The sequence below is a fragment of the Miniopterus schreibersii genome (genome assembly GCF_964146895.1).
Source record: "Miniopterus schreibersii genome assembly, chromosome: 21".
Taxonomy (NCBI): Eukaryota; Metazoa; Chordata; class Mammalia; order Chiroptera; family Miniopteridae; genus Miniopterus; species Miniopterus schreibersii.
Window position 1 is genome coordinate 10,474,555 of NC_138123.1, and position 22,701 is coordinate 10,497,255.

Genomic DNA, 22,701 nt, shown 5'->3' on the forward strand with positions numbered 1-22,701 from the left:
TCACCCTGGGCAGGTTTGTGCTAGCAGTTTGAACTGCTCTAGATTTTAGTAAGTTTAATATTGGGGAAAATCAGAGCTCAGAGAGCTCTCACTCTTGCTGTGCAATGATGGATGATACCAAGTCCCCCTAGCATGTGTCATTCTTTAGCCTGAAGACTTCCAGGTGAGTATACCTTTCACCCTCGTGGCTGCCCCTACCTCTGGCCACACGTGGGGCCACCCAGGTGTTCTCCACATGGAATATAACCAGTGTTATGCCCAAAGCTACCACTTCCTAGCCATTCAGAAACAACAAACAACATGTTAATGTATAGACAGAGGATATTTAAACCTTTATCTCGGAAGACCAAGGTTCAGGATCACAGAGCCAGGATCTGGCAAAATGTAAGTCACCCTTATTCAAATGTTAGAAGTAGGTGTTATTTATGTTAAGATATGTTAACATATGAACCCAGGAATTTCTCTTAACTTACACCTAAAAAACACAACACACATATGTACATTCATATGAAGACTTGTTAGAAATACGCTTTCCCTTCAGTAGACCTTTTATACACTTAAATATTTTAAAATGCCACTTGTTTTACTGAATCAATGTTTTTGTAATCTGGTTAATTCAGTTGAAGTAGTCTCATGGTTCCACCACAAGATCCTGAGGGTGGATGGGGTATGGAAAAGTCTTCTATGCAGCTGTCCTAGAATCACCCACAGACTGTATTGGGCCTGGGATATTCCTCATCATGACAATGTGCTCATTGTGTGTAGTCTGTTTCCACAAGCACAGTGGAACCACACATTTCTTAGAGTCTAAGCTCACAGTCATGTACAGTTTTATTCAAATACTAGTTTTCTTAAAAGCAGGAGTTACAGAATTGTATTCTTTATTTTTGTGGGACATTATATCCATTCATTATTGAATTGCCTGATTTGGGGAAGTATCTCTTGTTCATTTCTAAGAAATTAAAAAATATGTGAGAAAGTATTTAATGACTTGGTTTAGTCGAGGCTTGTCCTGATAACAAGTTAGGCTTCTATGGATTGTAATTACTGTTGCAAGAAATTACTTGTCTCTTAATATTGTTTACAATTGTATTTCTTGAATTTTCTTTCGCAGAAGAGTTCCGGTCACAAATGCATATGTGATGCATTTTGACATGTACTGCTAAGATGACATGCAGAAATGAAAGCCACACACCTGTTTTAGTATTCTCAGATGTGATTAGATGTACTTTATCATGTCTTTATGCTGCTGACCTATAAGAAAAAAACAAAACACTAAAAAAGGGTAACTACAGCTAGGACCTGCAACCTCGATGCTTCTGGGATGACCTGGGACATGACAAGGAGAGATTTTATTACAGCACATTCACACCTCATCTGAGCCCTCAGCCTGGATTCATACACGTTTCCTTCATTGGCAGTTGTCACCAGACACTTTGCCTTCCAGGATGGCAGACAGTCTCCCTACAGAGTTTGATGTGGTTGTTATAGGGACAGGTTTGCCTGAATCCATCCTTGCAGCTGCGTGTTCAAGAAGTGGTCAGAGAGTTCTACATGTTGATTCGAGAAGTTACTATGGAGGAAACTGGGCTAGTTTCACCTTTTCAGGATTGCTCTCCTGGTTGAAGGAGTGTCAGCAAAACAGTGACACAGGGGATGAAAGTACTGCTGCATGGCAAGACCTGATCCATGAGACAGAAGAAGCCATCACTCTTTGTGGGAAGAATGAAACCATACAGCACACAGAAGTGTTCTGTTATGCCAGTGAGGATGACAATATTGAAGAGATTGATGCTTTGCAGAAAAATCCTTCCTTGGTAGCATCTAGTACCCCTAGTAAACCTCTGGATTCTGCATGCCTACCTGAAGAAGCACATTCATATGTTACTAGCCATGAAATGCCTGCCAAAGACACTCCAACACATGATGGAGAAAGTTTACCAGAAGTAACTGATATAGCGGAAACTCAGGAGAAAGAAAAATATTGTGGAGATACTATTTCTATACCCACAGTTTCAGATGGAGATAAAGATGAAAACAAACCTGTGGTAGAAGACAACACTGTTCACCCACAGAAAAATAGGATTACTTACCCTCACATAGTAAAAGAAGGCAGGAGGTTTAATATTGACTTGGTATCAAAGCTTCTGTATTCTCAAGGATCGCTAATTGATCTTTTAATCAAATCCAACGTTAGTCGTTATGCTGAATTTAAAAGTGTCACTAGGATCCTTGCGTTTCAAGAAGGGAAGGTAGAGCAGGTGCCTTGTTCCAGAGCAGATGTCTTTAATAGCAAAGAGCTCACTATGGTGGAAAAGAGAATGCTAATGAAGTTTCTTACATTTTGCTTAGACTACGAACAACATCCTGATGAGTACCAGGATTTTATGCAGTGTCCCTTTTCAGAGTACTTAAAAACTAAAAAGCTAACCCCCAACCTCCAGCATTTTGTCCTGCACTCAATCGCAATGACAGAGTCGTCCTGCTCCACAATAGATGGCCTGAAAGCAACACAACACTTCCTCCAGTGTCTTGGGCGGTACGGCAACACTCCGTTTTTGTTTCCCTTGTATGGCCAAGGAGAAATCCCCCAGTGTTTCTGCAGGATGTGTGCAGTTTTTGGTGGAATCTATTGCCTTCGCCATAAAGTACAATGCCTTGTAGTTGACAAAGAATCTGGGAGATGTAAAGCAATTATAGATCACTTCGGTCAGAGAATAAATGCTAAGCATTTTATTGTGGAGGATAGTTTCCTTCCCAAGGACACATGCTCAGATGCGCAGTATAAGCAGGTCTCCAGGGCAGTGCTCATTACAGATCATTCCGTGCTAAAGGCAGATTCAGATCAGCAGATCTCCATTCTGACAGTGCCTCCAGCGGAACCAGGAGCGAGCGCCGTTCGGGTTACTGAGTTATGTTCCTCAACCATGACATGCATGAAAGGCACCTACCTGGTACATCTGACCTGTTTGTCATCTAAAACAGCAAGAGAAGACTTAGAACCGGTGGTGGAGAAACTGTTCATCCCTTATGCTGAGGCAGAAATAGGTAACGAAGAACTTGCAAAGCCAAGACTCTTGTGGGCGCTTTATTTTAACATGAGAGATTCCTCGGGGGTCAGCAGGAGCTCCTATAAGGGCTTACCTGCCAACATCTATGTCTGTTCTGGGCCTGACTGTGAACTGGGGAGTGAGCACGCGGTCAAGCAAGCTGAAGCTCTTTTCCACGAGATCCTTCCAGGTGAAGACTTCTGCCCCCCACCTCCAAACCCAGAAGACATTATCTTTGACGGTGGTGATAAGCAGCCAGAGGCTCCTGGAACCAATACTATCATAATGGCCAAACCAGAGTCCTCTGAAGGAAGCAAAAACCTAGAAAGCCCAGAGAAGCACCTTCAAAATTAGAGGGGAAAAAAGGAAACTGGAAATGCTACTTTGGGCCTTCCCCTTAGCATCAGAATATCTCATTTAAAGGACAGTTTCCTAGATGAGCAATGAGAAGTGCTTGTATGATGAGTGCTGTGCAGATGCTGACTTTAATGCTGTTTCAGACATTCAGTCATTGAGTGTCTTTGTTAACCTATCATTAACGGATTTCTTAGTTATTGGACTGTTTTTTGTTTGTTCCAGAATGTTCCATGAACCAGAATTTTAAACAGGGTTAGCTTTAGCTTAGTATTGGGTATATATGTAAGGGTTCCATATTAGCAACTCTGCTTAAAGGAAGGTAATACTGTATCTGCCGATGATCTTCAGATTTTTTTCTCTACAATGACAGTGTCTAAGGAGTATTGTACTTTCCAGCTATTAAATTTGCACCTCTGAGTAAAACATACACACAACAAATTATGTGGGTCTTTTGTATATAATATAGACATATTTATGGTAGCAATAGCAATTAATACAAGTGCCAATATAAAATACATTTGTCTAATGAAAAGATTAGCTTTGCATGATCCTTTATTGTGAAGGTCTGATGTTTACAGTATGTCTTACTGTTGAATTCTACTGGACCCCTGTAACCCAGGAGGCAAGGTTGCCACCACAATCTCCTACATTAGAAACAGTGCCAGAGAGTTCGGTTACTTGTCAAAGAGCTCATTCCTAGGAGGTTCAGTCACGGAAAATCTAGGGGATAAGATTAGTTCTGATTTAATACTTCAGAAAATTTCTGCAGACCCCTGCTCTGGCACCTAAAAGAGAAGAATTTCCGACCAATAACTCAGGCAAAAAGAAAAAATAAACTTGCCCCAGGAAACAGATACTTCAGAATGACTGTTGTGAAATTCCCAAGGAGAAACCTTGTGTGTCCATTTTAACCTGGGGTTGATTTGCCCAGCTTTCAACCACAGGAATTAGCAGCACTAACTGCAACTGACAGGAACGAATGTAAGAAGAATTTGCCACGTCCCTTGGGTTGTGTCCCACCCCAGCTGCCTTCATAATCGCTCTGCCTCTTGACTGGGATCTATCTAGAAGGTTGAAATACATGTTTTTCCAGAACCACCAGAAGTCATAAAGCTGTTAGTCCAGTGGTGAAAGCCTGTGGAGCTGTCAGAAGAGGTCAACTCTCTTTTAGTCCCATTGCATTCCTCAGTCAGAGGATGGGAATCCTGTAGGGAGAGAGCCCTGCAGGGACAGTTTCTGTTAAATGAGCCTTTACTCTGTGCTGGGCATTTACATGCTCTCTCATTACGGCTGCTCAGCCCTGAGAGGCGGGTGTCATTGGATCCATTTTCAAAGAGGAAATCAAGATTTCATTCCTCATTTGCTCAGAGCCTGGTGTGTGGAAGAGCCAGCATTGGGATCCAGGCTTTCGTGATTTCAAAGTCTTTCCACGAACGTCAACTTCGAAGAGCGCAGGCGCTGTAGAAGGAGTGCTGCTCAGGAAAGTCAGCCTAGTTTTGCTGGTGAGTAAAAGGAGACAGGAATTGGTCTCCAAGCTCATCACTGAATCAGAAAGGCGGGAAGATTAGGAGTAATTAAAAATAAATTTAGCTTAGAGCTGTGGACCTCACTGAGACAGAATTTGGCTAAGTTTTGACAAAATAGTGCTTTTTAATAACGTATCTTTTGATCTGAACATCGTGTCATAAAACAATACAGATGTACTCAGCCAAAAAAATGCTCTGAATAGTCTTTGCTGCTCCCATGTATGAGGAAAATGGAAGGAGAAAGACTTAACTAATTTACACCTTCAGAAGTCATAAAATGGTATTTTGCTATGTCGAAAACCATCTAAAAATATTAATAAAAGTCCACCATTAAAAATCCAAATGGTGGATCCTAATGTTTAAATCCAGCCAAAATGCCTGAAATAGACCTAAAACTTAGTCATTAAAATGAAAAAGTATTTAAGATGATAAATGAGATGGAGGTGAAGGTCATCCAGACCTTTTGAAAAAATTTTGGTTTCCACACAAATATTATAAGAATGTGAGGAAAGGAACAATGAATTCCAAAAGATGACAGAGACAAACATAATCGAAACAGGAAAAAAGTGTTAAACAAATCCAAGATAAAGGTGATTTTGAAAACTAACAAAATGAGTATGCTACTTTCTACTTGGATGTAAAATAAATTGGAAGTGAGAGAAGTAACCAATACAAAGCCTTGGAAAACTAGGCAGTGTTATAACCTGTAATTTCCTGATGAGTTGGAAACCTACCCTAATGGGCCTATTGGTGTAGTTTTCAAATGTTCAAAGAATAAATATCTCTGTGTCCTGAAAGACCATAGGCTGATATTTGCATTTTGAAAAGGATTTCGTTCTGAATACATGCAAAATATTGCCAAGTAATAACAAAGTGCAGGCATCCCTCATTTCATTGCGCTTCTCTTTATGGCGCTCTCTAGAGGTTGTGGTTTTTTTTTTTCCAATTGAAAGTAAGACCCTCCACCGGCAAAAAGATTATGACCTGCATTTTTTAGCAATGAAATATTTCTGTAGACATGCTATGCACACTTAATAGACTACAGTGTAGTGTAAACATAACTTACATGCACCAGAAAACAAAAAAATTCGTGTGACTTCACTTTATCACTATACTCGCTTTATTGTATAACCGAAATCTGTGGGGTATGCCTGTAACTAGTCACTATGACTCAGGATTATAAGGCCAGTGTTCAACAGGGCAAAATAGTAAAAAATTCAAGCTGTTAAATACAGGTTACTTTAAACATCTGAATAACATTTATCATTCATCTTAGTTTTAATTATCTCCGGTAATGCTTTTGTTGGTTTCTCATAGTGTGATAAGTAATTACTTAAAACCAAGAACTAGCATTTCTATTGGGAAAATACATATGAAATATTTCTCAAGCAGAAATCAAACAGTCTTGACACCGTTTTTATTTATATGTGGTTGAAGGAGCTTGTAATAAAACCTTAATGCGCATTCACAAAATGAGAAAGTCAAGGAAAGAAAATATTTTCTATGACATGGATTTGTAACTAGTGAACCCAATAATATATAAACTGACAATAAAAGACTATAATTAAGGAAGTCGCAGGATATACAATCTTTAAGAATTTCATTTCTAGATTCCAACAGTGACAAACTAAAATTTAAAAAGTGTTTGGATATTAATATATATGAGCCATCTAAAGAAAGTTATACAACTCTATTGGGATAAATTAAGAAAGATAGAAGCAGGTGGAGGGAAATAGGGAGTCCAAAAACCAAAATTAGAGTCCTCACCTCACTAATTACCGGTTGTATGGTCTTGGGAAAATCACTCCTAGCTTCTCTTTCGGCATCTATAAAATAGAAGTAATACTTCACAGAATTATTCTGAGGATTAAGTTAATGTACATGAAATATCTAAAAAAGGAAAGGCAATAGGTGACGTTAGGATGCAGGATTTACCTCATTGCCACTTAACATTCCAAGTGGATGCTTTAGATAATATGACAGAATTGTGATAAATTATGTAGGAAAATAAACAAGCAAACTTAGGGGGAAAATGGGAGTCATACTTCAAATCCTTAAAATGTGCTATTAAACAACCTTTCTAAATATACTATGCACTGAGTAGAAAGTTTAACAGACTAATAAGCCAATTGGAAAGAAAGAAATGCATGACTGCCGGTAGAAAGACAAGCTGGATGTCAGTATAAAAAAAAATTACACCCACATTATATAATAACTTCATTCCGATGAATTAAAATGTTAAGTATCAAGGTAAAAAAAAAGCACTACAATTCTCATCCCAATAACAGTAGAAAAAAAAACTTTATTGCACTGAAAATCATTATTGACTGGTAGATGAGATTAACTAAAACAAAATGGAAAATATACTAAATAAGAAAACTGAAGAAGAGATGGGATTTTAAAAAGCTACGTGCATTATATATGAATCAAGTGCTTAATATCTTTTAAAAGGGAGGTGCAAATCCATCAGGTTTTCTACTTTTTACTAGGCAAATTTATTGAAAGAATTTATTCAAATGAGAAAATACAAATAAAAGTAAATTCTTAGGATGATATTCAGATCTCCTAATATAAAAAAATGCAAATTGAAACAACTTTGACCTAGTTCATGCTATAGCAAGTGTTTCAACTGCATGTTCCTAATATCAGTAGCATTGTTATATCAGTAGTTTTTTTAAGAGAACTATTTAGAAAAATATAAGAGATCTATAACCAGTCTCTCTTTTGATAGATCTAACTCACTTGAGAAGCATATGTAAACTACTTGCATAAAGGTATTTCTAGTACTTCCATTCATTTAAGTTGTTTTTTAAAAAGCCAAGTAATTGGGAAATGTCTAAATACAATTTTGTGTATTGCTATTGCTATCAAAAACTGTTATGTAGCCATTAAATGATATTCATATATGTAAAATTGTATGGGAAAATGTTTAAATGAGACTCAAAAGTGTTAGAACATAAATTATATTTACTGATTATATTTATGTACCTTGAAAAGGATCAGAAGAAAACAATATTGGAATTTAACAATAAGAGGTTATTTTTTTTTTCTGTAAAATACTGATGTGTGCAATGAAAAATAAAAGATTAATTGTGTAATGGTGTACTGAATTGGTGAGAAATTATTGATTCCTTGGAAACGCCTAAAATTTTCCTTTAAGTTAAAAAATATATATATTTTAAAATGTTAAATTCAAAAGATAATCTCCAAAAATGTTGATGTAAAGTTTTACAACTGCTGGGAAGCATTCTTGGTCAGAATGGATTTTGTATCTTTTGTGTATTTTCTGTTACCCAGCATTAAGAAATAAGGAGGTATTTTGTGGTGGCACTTTTTTTTTTTTTTTAATGGAAACTTCAGAACCAGAGGCGGAAATATAGAAATAGTATTCATGCATTCCAGGACACCAGCATGAAGACATTGCATACTAGCTAATGTTCCCAAATCCAAGAGTACACTCCATGTGGGCATCTTGGAGGTCCGGGAAGTGGTGGTTGGATTTGGGTTCCTTCAAGTGGCCAAGCCTGGGTCTAAGGAGTGTTTTCTGGGAGACCTGTGCTGAGGACAGATCTCAGGGGACTGAGGACACTGGCTGACCTCTCTTGTCAGCCTGAGAGATCCAAATCAAGGTGACTCAATTCTACAAGCATCCGTTGGACATCAACTGTGGGTTATCCGTTGGCATTATTCTAGGGATTACAGATAGAAAAATAAGACAGGTCCTCTGTACCTGAGAACCATTCTCGTGGACATACATAGCTTTTACCATAATGAGAACCAAGATGTTTTCCACCCATCACCCTCCCCATTATAACTACCACAAACTCCCCCCCCCCAAAAAAAAGCCTTTTATTAAACAGCTGGAAACAAGTAGCTTAAAAGTTAAATGGTAGATTGGTTAATAATTTCTGAAATCTCTTTCAGCTAATGATCAATTAATTATGAAGTTTCTGACATTAACCAGAATTTTATGTCTTGCCCGGGGGAAGGAGTGAATGTACACAAGACAGGGCCCCAGGAGCCCAAAGACTGCGAGCCAGGGAGCAGGACGTGGAAAGAGACCAAAAAGAGAGAAGCCCTTAAGAAAGGTCCAAGACCAAGAAATCTGATTGGGATCACTCTTGTTTACCTTCCTATTGTCAGCACAAATAGAAGATATGCTCGTGGCATTGAAGCAGTTGCTTCCTTTTTGAAGATCTGAAAATTTCTGAGCCTAGTATTTTTACTTTTATTATAACAAGGCATTGTTTCCAGTATCCTTCTTACTGACTTTTTAACCAACAACCCAATGTATTCACATTTCAACAGCAGGGGTCACAATACCTCCAGCCTTCCCTAAGGCCTCACCACAGAAGCTGAGAGGTTCAATTGAAAGAATTGGGCTCCATCATGAATATTGTGACAGCTATTCTGCTACAGCGTGCAGGAATACAGCCTTTTCTCCTGACGTCATACTGCATTTTCTTATGTGACCCTCAGGACAACTGTGTAAGGTAAGAAAGGGCAGATGTTTATACCCATTTTACAGCTAAGACTTGGCCGGACTAGTTCTCCTGGTAAGTTCGGATCCGTTCATTAGAATTGAAATGTAACTATCCTGATTTGCCTTCATTACACAGAAAGATGCATATCACATAAATCACTATTTTAAAAGCGGTGGCTTCTAGAATTTTTGAGTACATTTATTCTTCAACAAATAAAACAATCATCCTATAAATTAAAACTTGTGTAATTAAAGTGGGCGGACATATGTTGGGAGAGGGAGAAGGCAGTTGATTATTTAAGCTCACACCTGAAACCAAAGCAAACTCGAATGAGTGTAACACATTTAACCAAGATTGGGAAAGGGTTTGGAAGACAGCAAATGGGTTTGGTTTGGGTCATACAGGTGACCAGGAGATGGTTCTGGAAGGTCTCTGAGGGCTAAGGGGTTCTGAATGTCTTAGCAGAGCAGTACTTCACGTTACTAAACAAGGAGGTGGGTTGCAGTGGGATCTATAACCCTGGTATCAGGGAGGATGATTCCAGGGGGGCAGGAATGTAGGAAGCAGGCCAGACAGAAAGCTATTGAAATAGTTGGGGTGAGATGATGAGGGTCTGAACTGGGGCAATAGTCCTTAGGACAGAAGGACAGATTTGAGAACTGAGAAGATTCGATCAGTGTGGGTCACTGATTGGGTGTGAGAGCTGTTAGGAAGGAAATTGGAAGACAACTGAGCAGGAGCTGGCAGGTACAAACGGACCTATTGACATAACTCCTGCCCCTGGATTGGTCATGGACTAGGGAAATTTCTTTTCTAGGTAAACACTTCTTTTTCCCTCCTGGGCTTCTTAAGCCTCAAGGATGTGAGTCAGAGGCTGCTAGTAGGTTTGATTACCAGAGTCTGCCTGAGACTTAGGCCAAATAGGAGCAACCGAGCCAATCAATGATGGGGGGGAGGGGGAGTCCTAACATTACATTAGTCCGTAGCTTCCAGGCTCGCATTATATTTCTATTGGACACCATGCCCGAAGCCACTGCCACTTTGGACTTCCAGAGACATAAGATGATCTGTTTTCTTTTGAAGTAAAAAAACCAAAAGCTGGCATAGACAGAGGAGATGGGGCCCTGGCAGGTGTGGCTCAGTTGGTTGAGTGCCCCCATCCACCTGAGAGGTCGCCAGTTCCATTCCAGGTCAGGGCACATGCCCGGGTTGTGGGCTCGATCCCCCGCAGGGGGAGTGCGGGAGGTGGCGGATCCATGGTTCTCTCTCATCAGCGTTTCTCTCTCCCTTACCCTACCTGTCTCTAAAATCAGGAAAAACATATTAAAAAAAAAAGAAAAGAAATAGGTGAGGGGTAGGAGAGAGGGCTTAGAAGTGAAGGGGAATTTCAAAAAGAACCTGGTATGAAATGTTGATACTGCAACAAGGTTGGGTAAACTAAGGTTTTAACAATTGATTCATCAGTTGAATCAAATGGGAATGCCTTTAAAATACTGATTACCAGGCCCCACGCCTGCATTCTGGGCCAGCGAGTAAACAGGGCAATTGTAAGTGGTTGCTGGGCAGTGGTTGGTTGTCATGCTTTGTGACATAATTAGAGGGGGGGAAACAACTATCCGGCGATATGGTAGTGGGGATTTAATTCATCTTCAAGTAGGTATTTTGACAAGTGGTATTGAAAGCATTAAAAATCTACACAGCTTCTCACCTAACAATTATATTGCCAAGAGTTTATCCTAAGGAGGTAACCAAGGATGTGTGTAAATACAGGGCTCCTGGACTATTCAGTGCGCACCCTGTGCCAGGCACTGTATTGTTGTTAAGTGATTTGTGCATATTCAGTAACTGTTAATCTTCACCACAACTCTGAGTAGTTAGGCACCGCTGTTGCCCCATTTTATAGTTAAAGAAGTGAAATCACCAGATTACCTTGTTCAAGGTCACATGAAACACGGAGGCTATGGAACCTGAGCCTCGTGTGACAGCCTTTTGTGTCCCGTGGATACTGTTTTGTGACTTGTTAGCTCAAAGGGATGGTCCAGTTCAGTTTCTCTTATGGGGGGCAGTTTACAGACTCCTAATATGCAGCCTCCTGAGCTTGGATTGAAAGATACAAGAGAGCCCAGAATGACACTGCTGGGAAGTTTCCCTGAAAGTTTTCAAATAACAAGGGATTTGCAATATGGAAAATATAACAAAGAATTTGATATAGAAAGATCTGTCGAGAACAAAAGATTACAAACGTAAGAGGAGTGATAGCATGAGTTTCAGGGTGTGTTCTATTTCCCTGCCTGGTGTGATCCTGTTGTATCTGAAAATACATATATAAACTGGTCTCTCTGCTGAAGCATATCTCTACACGCTATTAATTAAATATGTAGGGTCCCTTGGATGAAAGATGTCTAATAATAATAAATGAACAAAAGGCAAAATAATAAAGCGTGAAGATGAAAACCACTGAAACACTACGATGTGTGTGAAAATCGCATCGAAGAGTCACCCCACACAACGCTGCGGTCTGTAAGCATTCCCAGCCCTGTGCTCCCCGCTGGACAGACGCCCGATGTCGCTGCCCTGCTGTGAGGGATGAGGTCATGATGGGGAGACTGCGGCTGAAGCAGAGATGGGCCACCTGCGGGCCACCCTCCACGCTGGCTGGCGTGGGTGCAGGTGACACAAAAGGGAGCCCCAGTGCACCTCCCGGAGCAGACTTGAAAGGGAAGGAACCAGGGACATCCGTCGTGGTTCCCCGTGCTTTTCCATTGGTGACTGAGGCTGTGGAGGAAAAGCTGGCAAGTGAGCAGAGAGCCACAGGGAGGTGCTCTGAAGGGACATGTGACTTAATCTAGAGCGACCATTCCCTAAATCGGTGAGGATCAGCAGGGCTGTCTCCTGACCGCACGGGCTCTCAGGGTGCATCCCAGGTCCAGGAGAGCGGAATCCTCCAGGGCAGAGCTGGCAGTGGGCAGTTTAAGCTCTCCCCAGGATTTAAACACTCCCCCCCCAGGATGCTCATTTGTAGCTGTTTCTCAGCTGTTCCTACCCAGGGAGAAAGAGCTGCTGCTCAGATCTAAATTGGGCATGGAAAGGGACATTTAAATTCATAGGTGACGCTAACATAAGAAACCATTCAAACCTGTGAAGAATTTCTTGTGAGCTTATTTGAGCCAAACTGTCAGCATTTGGCGGGGAAGCCAAAATCTCAATGGACTGAAATAATGCTCCTGAGCATGGCAGTTTTGCACCTTGCTTTATAGATTACAATCAAAGGGGGAGCCCTAAGTGGGTTACAGGAAATCCGTTGGTGGTAGATTAGGGAGGTGCCACGAAGCAAAGGGGGAAACCTCTGGGACTGGATAAAAAGTGATAGACACACACTTCTTTTACAGAGGCGGGTGCAGGACAGTTAACAGTCAACAGTTAACTAGGTATCAATAACAATGAGAGGATTCCTGGTCTCTGCCCTGGAGCACTGAGGGCCCAGAAAAGGGGGAAATTACTTTGTTTTGCAAAGGCCTGCGTTAATCAGGCATTGAATCTCAGATGCAAAAGACAATCTATAGGCTTAGTTAACGTGCAAATTAACCTTTGTGAAGGAAAAATACCGCCTCAGGGCGTGACTACCTGCCACAAACCGCTTAAGTTGAAAAAAGTTTGCATTTCAGACCACCCTTTGTGGTTTCTTTAGGTCTGAGTTTGCAAGGCGGCCACGCAGGCCTCCCCGAGCTTGTCAGGTTTAGTATGTGGCCCCTTTTCGCTCACAGAACCCAGTCGGACAATGTGGGAGAGAAGTTTGAAACTGGACTATGAATGGGCCTGGCTACCAGCCCTGCTCTCAGCTCCTGGCTTTGCTCTGTGGCCTTAGGCAAAATGCTTCACCTTTGTGAAGCCTCCCTTCCTCGCCTCCAATTTCTCTGGCTCTTCCTCATTTGACGTCCTCAGCTCCGGATGACTAAGACCGAAAGAAATGACACTGGCCTGCCTGTCCAAACTGTCCCACACTAGTCACCAAGACGGGCTTTACATATTACCACCTTGCGGATGTGTATTTTAAACTTAAATCACTTTGTCCCTGTATGGCACTGCCCAGAATAGAGCAATTATTTTTCCTTTACGCACCCTGACAAGCTTCTTATACACACACAGCACACACAATTACAGCTGAGTGTGCTGTATTTGTTCTAAAGAGAAATTTAAAAAATGAGTGTGTTTCAAACTCTCTACCCAAGTCACCTGCATGGTGGTAGAAAGGGGCTTAAAACAGAACCAATGTGCTGCCACCTGCTATAAAGCCTAAACTCCCAGCCTCTTTGAGAGCTTTGTAAATCATAAATGACTGAATTAACATTTAATTCGGTGCCTCTGAGATTCCCTCATTTTAATGTGCTCTTCTGGGCTATCTCAGATTTTCTTCACTAGGTGCCAGGTTAGTAATCCGGAAAGGACCACTTGGAAACTAGAATTGTCGGTGTAGGTGTGGAGTCACGTGGCTATCCCATACCTTATTCATGTGTTGAACTTTTTCATAGAATTAAAAAGGTCTCAAGCTTCCCCACTGAGCACGACAAGCTTGCTCTATCAGATCTTTCCAGAGACAATCCAAATGGGACTCCAGAGGTCTGGGCTCTCTTCCAAGCAGAGCCTTACTGATCTTGTGACCTTAGACTAGTCACGAATCTCAGCCCTTTTTCCACACTCTCATTCATTAAATGGGCATAATGAGTCCTTCCTTCCTCACATGTCTGCAAAGATCTAATGAAAAAAATACGTGAGACAGCATTTTGAAAATTAGGAAGTGCCATGCTTCTACTATGTTGAATTATTGGTAGGAATCCAAATGGTACAAGCTCTGTCAGGCTCTCCGTGTTCACACAAGCTGTTTCCTCTTTCTGGAATAGAATGGACTGTCTTTTCCCCTCCCCACTCTGACCCCTCCTGACTTGCCTGATTAACATGTGCTTAATATTCAAGACTCACCCTGGTGGTAACTCTTCCCCTCCTATTGTCAGTCTTGGAGTTTCTCCTTAGACCCCCTTCTCTGGAATGTGAGCTCCTTGAAGGCATGGACACTGTCATATTAACTTATAATCTAACACATAGGAATTAACCGACCTGGGGTATGGTCCAAGCAATACCTGTTCTAAGCAGCTGTTCTGTTTGGTGTAAACTTTCTTACCTAGAAAGTTTAGGTAACTCTTCTAGAGTCTAGACCATTGACTATTCCATGTGGACATCTACTGGCCAATGGGGGGAAAATGACTTTTTTCTGGAACATTTGTACATATAATTACCAGAGTCATACATTTAAGCTCCAGACTCTACCCATTCCTGTGCTTTTTGCCAACTTTCTTCCACTACTCAACTGTTCAATAATAATACCTTATATATTACTGTTTTGACTAAATATATTTATATTCTCATTTAATATACACACACAGACAGCATTTGGTACAATGATTCCTATTTTACTGGTGAGGAAACTGAGGGTCAGAGATGTTAATTAATTTTCCCAAGGTTGTGGTAATTAAGTATCGAAATTGGAATTGAATCCAGGACTTGAGCCTCAAAAAAATATACCTCTATTATAGAATTTATCTCATTGTGTCATAATTACTTATTTCTCTGTTTATAATTCATCTTTGTTTTTCTACTGCCTAGGATAGTACCTGGTATGTTGTATGTACATGGTATGTGATTTTTAAAATTTATTTTTATTGATTTCAGAGAGAGGAAGGGAGAAGAAGAGAGAGATAGAAACATCAATGAGAGTCATTGATCGGCTGCCTCCTGCACACCCCCTGCTGGGGATCGAGTGCTCAACCTGGGCTTGTGCCCTGACCAGGAATCGAACCGCGATCTCCTGGATCATAGGTTGATACTCAACAGATATGTGTTTTGATAAATGTTGTAAACGAATGCATAATCATCAAGTTATATCGCAAAGAACTCCACTTCACTCAAACTGATACATGGAGTTAACACTTGAATACCTCTTTGCACTTCCATGTTTTGTATGCACTACACCCTTGGCCTTGAAATATCTTGACCTTTGTCAACTTGATAAACTCCCTCCCATTCATAATTCAAATCTTGCCGTCTCTGAAAACCTCCCCAGCATTTCCCCAGGCAGATGTAAGTACTTCCCTATTGCTTCTCCAGTTCCCCAGACACAGTTTTGTTTTAGCACTTACCACTTTCCTATAATTGCTTGTTTACCTGCCAGTCTTCTCCTTCAACTGTAAGATCTTTATCCAGCATTTTAACAGCAGCATCAGTGCGGCCAACTTCCTATACGGCTGGCAGTTTGGGGCATGGTGTGTACCCTAATGTAAGCAATGCAGGAGGTTAAGCAATCTTGGTCATGTGCCAATAAGATTACATTTTATACACTGCCGTCTCTATTGGAATATGGGTACCTCTGGGGGCACGTAAACTGGTCCTAATGGCTATGCAGGCATAGGTTTATGAGAGCCAGTTTCTGAAATTCTCCACTTCCCTTTGTCTTCCTTCCTAGATATCAGCTCCCTGCTACCCAGACACTCCCTTTCTCAATCGCCCGTCTCCCACCTCACCAAGAAGGGTCAACTCTTCACCCTTTCCAAATTCAATCTTACTGTGCAGTATTCCCAGTGTGGGTGGGGTGGCTGGGGAGAAATCCCAGGGCAGCAAACAGAGGAATAATTTAAAATATTGATGAAGATCTTGAGGAGCAAATGACCACTCAGGTGGTTCCCAATTATTTGCTTTTAGTGAAATTGAGTTGCTAGTTGGTAGATGACTGAAAATGGTTTTTGACAACACACACTCTAATTTTGGCATGTAAATCCAGGAGAGGTTAAGTAATTGATTATAGAAGAAATGTTCTTGTAGTCAGTAAGATTGAACAAAACAAAAACTCTTTCCATTATCTTTGGATTTACACGTGATCAAGAAATCTCTCTTTAACTTTATAAACAGGAAAAATAGGAGTAGAATTTATCCTATATTATTGTGGTATACGTAATAGTAACCCAGAGATAGACAAATCCTTTGCAGTGAGGGAAATCTACATTGATTATTTTAAGAGATATATTTCTGAGTAAATTTTGATTCTTAATATTTAACAAAATATTTTGATCAGTTTTATACTAATAGAAATTTTAATAATTTTAGGTTACTACTCTCTTTTTTCCTGGCTGCCTTGAGAATTCTTTATCAACTTATTATTATTATTTTTTTTGGTATCATTAACTTTTGACAGTTTTAATATGAGGTGTTTTGGAGAAGGTTTTGCACTGAGATAATTAGGTGTTTTCATAGTTCTTTTACTTGAGTGTCCAGTTCCTTTCTTAGGTATGGGGAATTCTTATCAATTATTTCTTTAAATAGGCCTGCTGTTCTCTTCATCCATTTTCTTCTGGGATGCCCATTATCCTGTTCTTTTTAATGGAGCCATTCCTCATAGAATTTTTTCATTAAAAAAAAAAAAAAAAATCTTGGTTCTTGCCGCTCTTCTACCTGAATCTTTTCTCAATTTCTATCTAGCTCATTAATTTTCTCTTCCATACTGTCTTCTCTATTTCCAGTGCTTTCTAGTGAATTCTTCATGTCATTTATTGATTTCTCCAGCTCCAGAATTTCTGATTGGTTCTTTTTTATAGTTTAAATCTCTTTGGGAAAGTACTCCTTCTGTTCATGAATTTTATATCTGAGCTCACTGAAGTGCCTTTCTGAGTTTTCTTGTATCTCTTCGAATTTCTTCCTGACTAGTATTTTGAATTCTCCGTTATTTAGATGTGTCTTCCGTGATTGAGTTTGGTTTCTAGAGAACTGTCATTTTCTTTCCATGTTACCATGTTACCTTGGTTGTTCGCAGTGTTTGATGGGTTGCTCTTCCACCGTTGCATTTGAAGTAGTGGACACTTTTCTTACCTAGGTACCATTTTGATTTTAATAATTCAACAGTTCAATTAGATATTTTCCTTTTGCTTCCCAGTAGCTGGTGATATAGTGCAAGTTTTTGTTTTCTTTTAAATGTTTAAAAACATTTTTGATTACAGTTTACATTCAATACTATTCTGTATTAGTTTCAGATATACAGCATAGTGTTTAGAAAACCATGTACTTTACAGAGTGGTCCCCCAGCCCTCCAGTGTTTCAAGTACCCACCTGGCCCCATACATAGTTATCACGATATTATTGACTATATTCCCTATGCTATAATTTACATCTCTGTGACTGTTCTGTAACTGCCAATTTGTACTTAATTTCTTCACCTTTTTCGCCCAGCCCCCCAACCTTCCTCACCTCTGTCAACTGTCATTCTGTTCTCTGTGCCTCCAGTGTCACTGCGGGGAATGTCATTGTGGTCACAGGCGTCACTGCCTGGGTGACCCAGGTGGTGGGTGCCCCTACTGTGTCTGAACCGCCTGGTTCTAGAGGGACCACCAATGTGGTGGGGGAATGTGGTGGGTGGGGGAGAGCCAGCCCAACTTTTGCAATGCTACCTAGTTCCCTGTGGCTGTTGGTGCTGCGGGAGGCAACAGATGTGTCTCTGTAGCTGCTAGTCTCTTGCTGCGATTGGGGGAGGGGGCTGGATTCTCTGGTGAGGATGCTGCTGCTGCTCCTCTTACCCTCCACCAGATGGTGGGGGGGGGGCTCATCCTGTCCCCTTCACCTCTACTGCATTATCTGGAGCCCTGGGCTCAGTCAGGTAAGCACGCCTGTGGGCACCATCCCTGTCCTTCCCCTTGTCCTGCTTCCCCAGCCGTCCTAATATGCCCCTCTTCAGATGTCCTGATGTGAGGATCTCTCAGGCATCCTAGTGCACTGAACAGAGGAAACTCTGCTGGGTTATAGATGTTGCACTAGCTGTAGATTTATGGGAAGGTACAAAGGGGTTGTCACACTTTGCCATGATGCTTCATTTTTTTATTGTTATCTCTTGTACAACCGTATGTAAGTTCCATGAGGCACTTACTTCACTCACTTCTTTATATCTGTTTTCTAGCACAATGATTGACATGGAGATAAGCAATAAATATTTAATGAATAACTGAATGAATGAAAGTTAAAATTATACCAGCTTTAACCGTAAGAACTCATTTATTTATCTGAGGTGCACTGAGATTTGCTGACCTACTTGTTTGCGGCAAGCTTTCTTAGGTTTGAAGGGCTAAATTATATTCAAGGTAAAGTAACTAAAAGTTAAAGGCCAAACTATGTTTTAACATTTAAAGGCAACTGTATAATTAAATATCATTATTTTTATTAAGAAAGTTTGTAAACTAAAAAAGCCAACAGTATTTTGTCAGAGTCAACTTACGTCACTATCTTTAGGTTTGTAGATGTTCCTCTAGGAATATATTCAGTTAAAGAAAGATGAGTCCTTAGTAGAAATTTAATAAGCTGAAAATAGATTCTTATTTCTGAAGCCAGCACATCTAACTTGATATCTTCCCCAGAATTGATTATAATGTGAATTTAAGTTCATCGTTTGCTATTATATCACTACTTTCTGAAATACCTCCGCTATCATATTTCAAAACCAAATTTTCTTCCAGTCACTTTCAAGCTTAAAAAACATGATGTAGTAACCTACTTATAATTTACTCTTTTATACAGAAAAAGGTGTTTTTGTTTTTTTTAAACAACAACAAATACCTTAGCCAGAAATTAAAAAGTCTTCCTCAATATGGCTTCATCTGCTCTTTCTAATTTTTTCTCTGCATCTTCTCCAAGCCCTGGAAGATGAATCCCCTCATCATTTTTAGCCCCTTTGATGGGCTCGGTGCTCTGGGCACAATTCTTCATTCTTCCTGGGATGTGCTTCTACTGCCTCGTTCACAAAGGCCCCCTTTCCTGTGAATCCCACAATACAGTGGATCAGAATTGTAACACTTACACCTCGTGCAGTATTCCAACTGCTCACACATCTGCATTGCCTCCCGACAGCTCGAGTTGTGCGCCTCCGTCATCATCGAACCTCCTGGGTCAGCACCGTGCCCCGCACACGCGGTGCTCAATAGGAGCTTGCTGAGTGAATAAATCACTTTGGGGAGAGGCAGAGAAATAAACAAATAACACTGTGAAAGTGTATCTGTTGCAAGTAGAGGTACAAATGAAGACCGTGGGAGCTTGGCGATGCTCGCATGTGAGCAGTTGGTAGGTTGCCATCTGCCAGCAGTAGGGTGAGGCCTCCTGCGTGGTGTGACCATCACTGTGGTCAGTTTACACCGCGGAAGCCACTTTGACTTTACTTCTAAATAGCTGAGTGAGACACAGCTGCCAGAAGGAAACACCATAAGAGACACTCCCATTAGTGACGCCCCATGACTTGCTCCGGAGTTTCTCTGTGCAGGAAATTTAACGCAATAGCTGCATCGCCAGGGCGGGCTAGTTTTAGGGCTTTCATTTTTGCCCTGCTGCCATCCACATGGTATTTTCTATCCCACATTTTCTTTTATGGATAAATATATTTCCAGTCCAATTTCCTGGGGGCAGCGAGGCAGCGTTCGTCTTAGCCGTTTCAGCATTTGGAGCACCTCGCTGGTTCGGGACACTGAGGGTGTCCCAGTGGAGAATGCAGCCCCCTGTCATGTCTGTGTCCCCCGTGCATTGCTATAGTATCGCACTTTCTCTTCCTGCAGGGATTGTTTCCATGACCACCCTAACTGTGCTGGCCTATGAACGTTATATTCGTGTGGTCCATGCCAGAGTGATCAATTTTTCCTGGGCCTGGAGGGCCATTACCTACATCTGGCTGTACTCGCTGGCGTGGTCAGGAGCCCCTCTCCTGGGCTGGAACAGGTACATCCTGGATGTCCACGGACTGGGCTGCGCTGTGGACTGGAAATCCAAGGACGCCAACGATGCCTCCTTTGTCCCTTTTTTATTTCTTGGCCGACTGGTGGTGCCTGTGGGCGTCATCGCCCATTGCTACAGCCATATTCTGTATTCCATTCGAATGGTGAGTTGAAGGCTACAAATGCTCCCCCACCCCAAACTGTGTCCAGGGTACAAAATTCTGTGTGGGATCAACAACAAGAAAGAAACTCTTCCTGAATGGTCACTAGCTGCCCACAGCTGCACGGCTCTTCCTATTTGATAGAATTTTGCACTACGAGTCACTCTCCCAAAAGATCAGTGAGGGTTGCCATGTATTTTCTCTATGCCATCCATCTAAACCAGGAGGAAGCCAAGGGGTTCTGGACAGAAAAAAAATCAACAAGTGAAAAACAAAAACAAAAAAGCCTTTGTTTTCCAGCACACTTAGAATTTAAGAACTCTAACGAAGGGAATTCCACACTCCCCATAATTTTATTCATCCAAAGGTCATGTAAACCGTTAAAGAAGAGTGCAGGTGTTTTGTCAGCGGATCACTTGAAAGTCAAAGAATGAGAACTGACAACCAGCAGATTTCCTGTTGGGTGCAGGAGTGAAGTCTGAAGTAACAGGGTGTGGGGCAGACTCCATGCTCCGGTGTCTAACTTCAACCACGTGTGTGTGTGTTTTTTACTCAGGCCTTCTCCCTACTGTTTCTTCTTTCATCAAAAGTCCCCTGTAAAAACAAAAAAAATAACAACAAAAAACACTCCCCTGTCCCTTCTTCACTCTTCCAACTCCTCTGGCTTTCACTTCTATTTTTTAAATCAAACTTGGCCACATGTATTACTCTAAATCGTGACCCACTTCCCTCAACCTCCATCTTCCAACTTTCTTCCCACATATCTATTTTGTAAAAAAAATAAATAAAATAAAAAATCCTTGGATCAATGCAACTCTGTTTTCTCCATGCCTGTAGTCAATCTACAAACAAGAGCTGGAGAAAAACCATACCAGATTCCCAGTGTCCGCACACAGACGTCCTCTCAACAGTATCTAGCAATCTTTGGATGGCAAGATGGTCCACTCTCCTTACACAATTGCCACTACAAATTCTCAATTCTTGTTTTAATTTATTTTCTTACTACTCTCTCCATGACCTAATTCTTATAAAAAAAAATCATGCTTCTTATTTATTAGGCAAAATAGAGCCATTATCAAGAAATTCCTCAACTCCCTGCTTTCCTTTATATAAATCTGTATATAAATCACTCTTAGACCCTTCCTTTCAGTTACAAGGTAAGGGGAGAGGTCTCTCAGGACCAAGCTGACCCTAGATTCTGGTTTTTGCCCCCACTCCACTCTTTGCCCCAGGGAAGTCTCTTAAGTAATACTTTTCTTTTTCGCTTACATCTTCTATGTCTCCCGTACTACTGGCTCTTTTACTTTAGCATATAACTGTGTTAATTTAATACAAAAGCAAAATACACTCTCAACTCCCTCTAGTTATCATTTTATTTCATCATCACTGATAACCCAAAGAACCATTGGTGGCTTTTGGTGCTACATCATCACTCAATAAGAGTTCATTTAACCAGTATTTATTGAACATCTAAAATGTACCAGTTACTGTTATGGACTGAATACTTTGTCCCCCTAAGTTCATATGTGGAAGCTTTAACCCCCAATGTGATAGCATCAGAGATGAGGATTTGGGGAGTTAATTAGGGTTATATGAAGTCATGAGAGTGAGGTCCTTATGATGGGATTAATGCCCTTATAAGAGGAAGTGAGATCAAAATTCACTCTCTCTCCACATGCGAGAGCACAGAGAGAAGGTGGACATCTCCAAGCCAAGAATAGAGGCCTCAGCAGGAAATCTACATTGCACTTTGATCTTAGACCCCTCAGCCTCCAGATCTGTGGTATTTCAGCCACTCAGTCCATGGTATTTTGTTATGGAAACACAAGCCAAGACATTTTCTAAGCTCTGATGATGCAATGAGTAAGATGCAGTCCTTGCCTCAAAGAATTTGTAGTTTAGTAGATTCACCTAGCATTTATTCTTCAACCCATTACACATTGGCACCTCCTTCCTCTACCACATCCTCATGGACACAGCTCTCATTAAGATCATTGATGATCTCCCAAAGGTTACACCCAATGGGCACATTTCTATTTCTCTTTGTTTTCTGGCATCTGAGGTATTTGAACCTTCTGGCATTAGTGACAGCTTCCACTTAACTATGACTTCCCCCTCCCTTTGTTTCTAGGATCCCATTCTCTCCTATCTTTATTGCTGACTCTCTGGCCCATCTCCTCAAGTCTCTTTCAAGGGCTTCTTTTGTGTGGGCCTCCCCAGCATTCTATGCCTAGCTCTCACCTCATGCTATGTACTAGCCTTGGATAGTCTCATAGACTCCGGGATTTCTCCCCCTAACAATAGCTTAGTGACTTTGAAATCTCTATTTCTGATCCAGG

The 22,701-nt window shown here is 40.9% G+C and overlaps 2 protein-coding genes across 3 annotated transcripts in view; both read left to right on the forward strand.

Moving 5' to 3' along the window:
* OPN3 (opsin 3) overlaps positions 1-22,701 on the forward strand; it is a gene marked incomplete at its 3' end in the record, with an annotated part of 33,483 nt that overhangs the window by 5,088 nt on the left and 5,694 nt on the right. Inside the window, exon 2 of one of the 2 annotated variants that reach the window (XM_081123837.1) lies at positions 1,115-8,035. In XM_081123837.1, coding sequence (XP_080979963.1) covers positions 1,115-1,143 — 29 coding nt within the window. Of the gene's footprint in view, positions 1-1,114; positions 8,036-20,045; positions 20,366-22,701 lie in introns of those variants that run through there. The other variant, XM_081123836.1, reaches the window with a different exon arrangement.
* Positions 1,449-8,035, forward strand: CHML (CHM like Rab escort protein; the record flags this gene model as incomplete). The annotated part of the gene is made up of 1 exon (XM_081123834.1): positions 1,449-8,035. One exon carries the CDS (start codon positions 1,449-1,451, stop codon positions 3,402-3,404), a length of 1,956 nt encoding a protein of 651 aa, XP_080979960.1. The 3' UTR covers positions 3,405-8,035.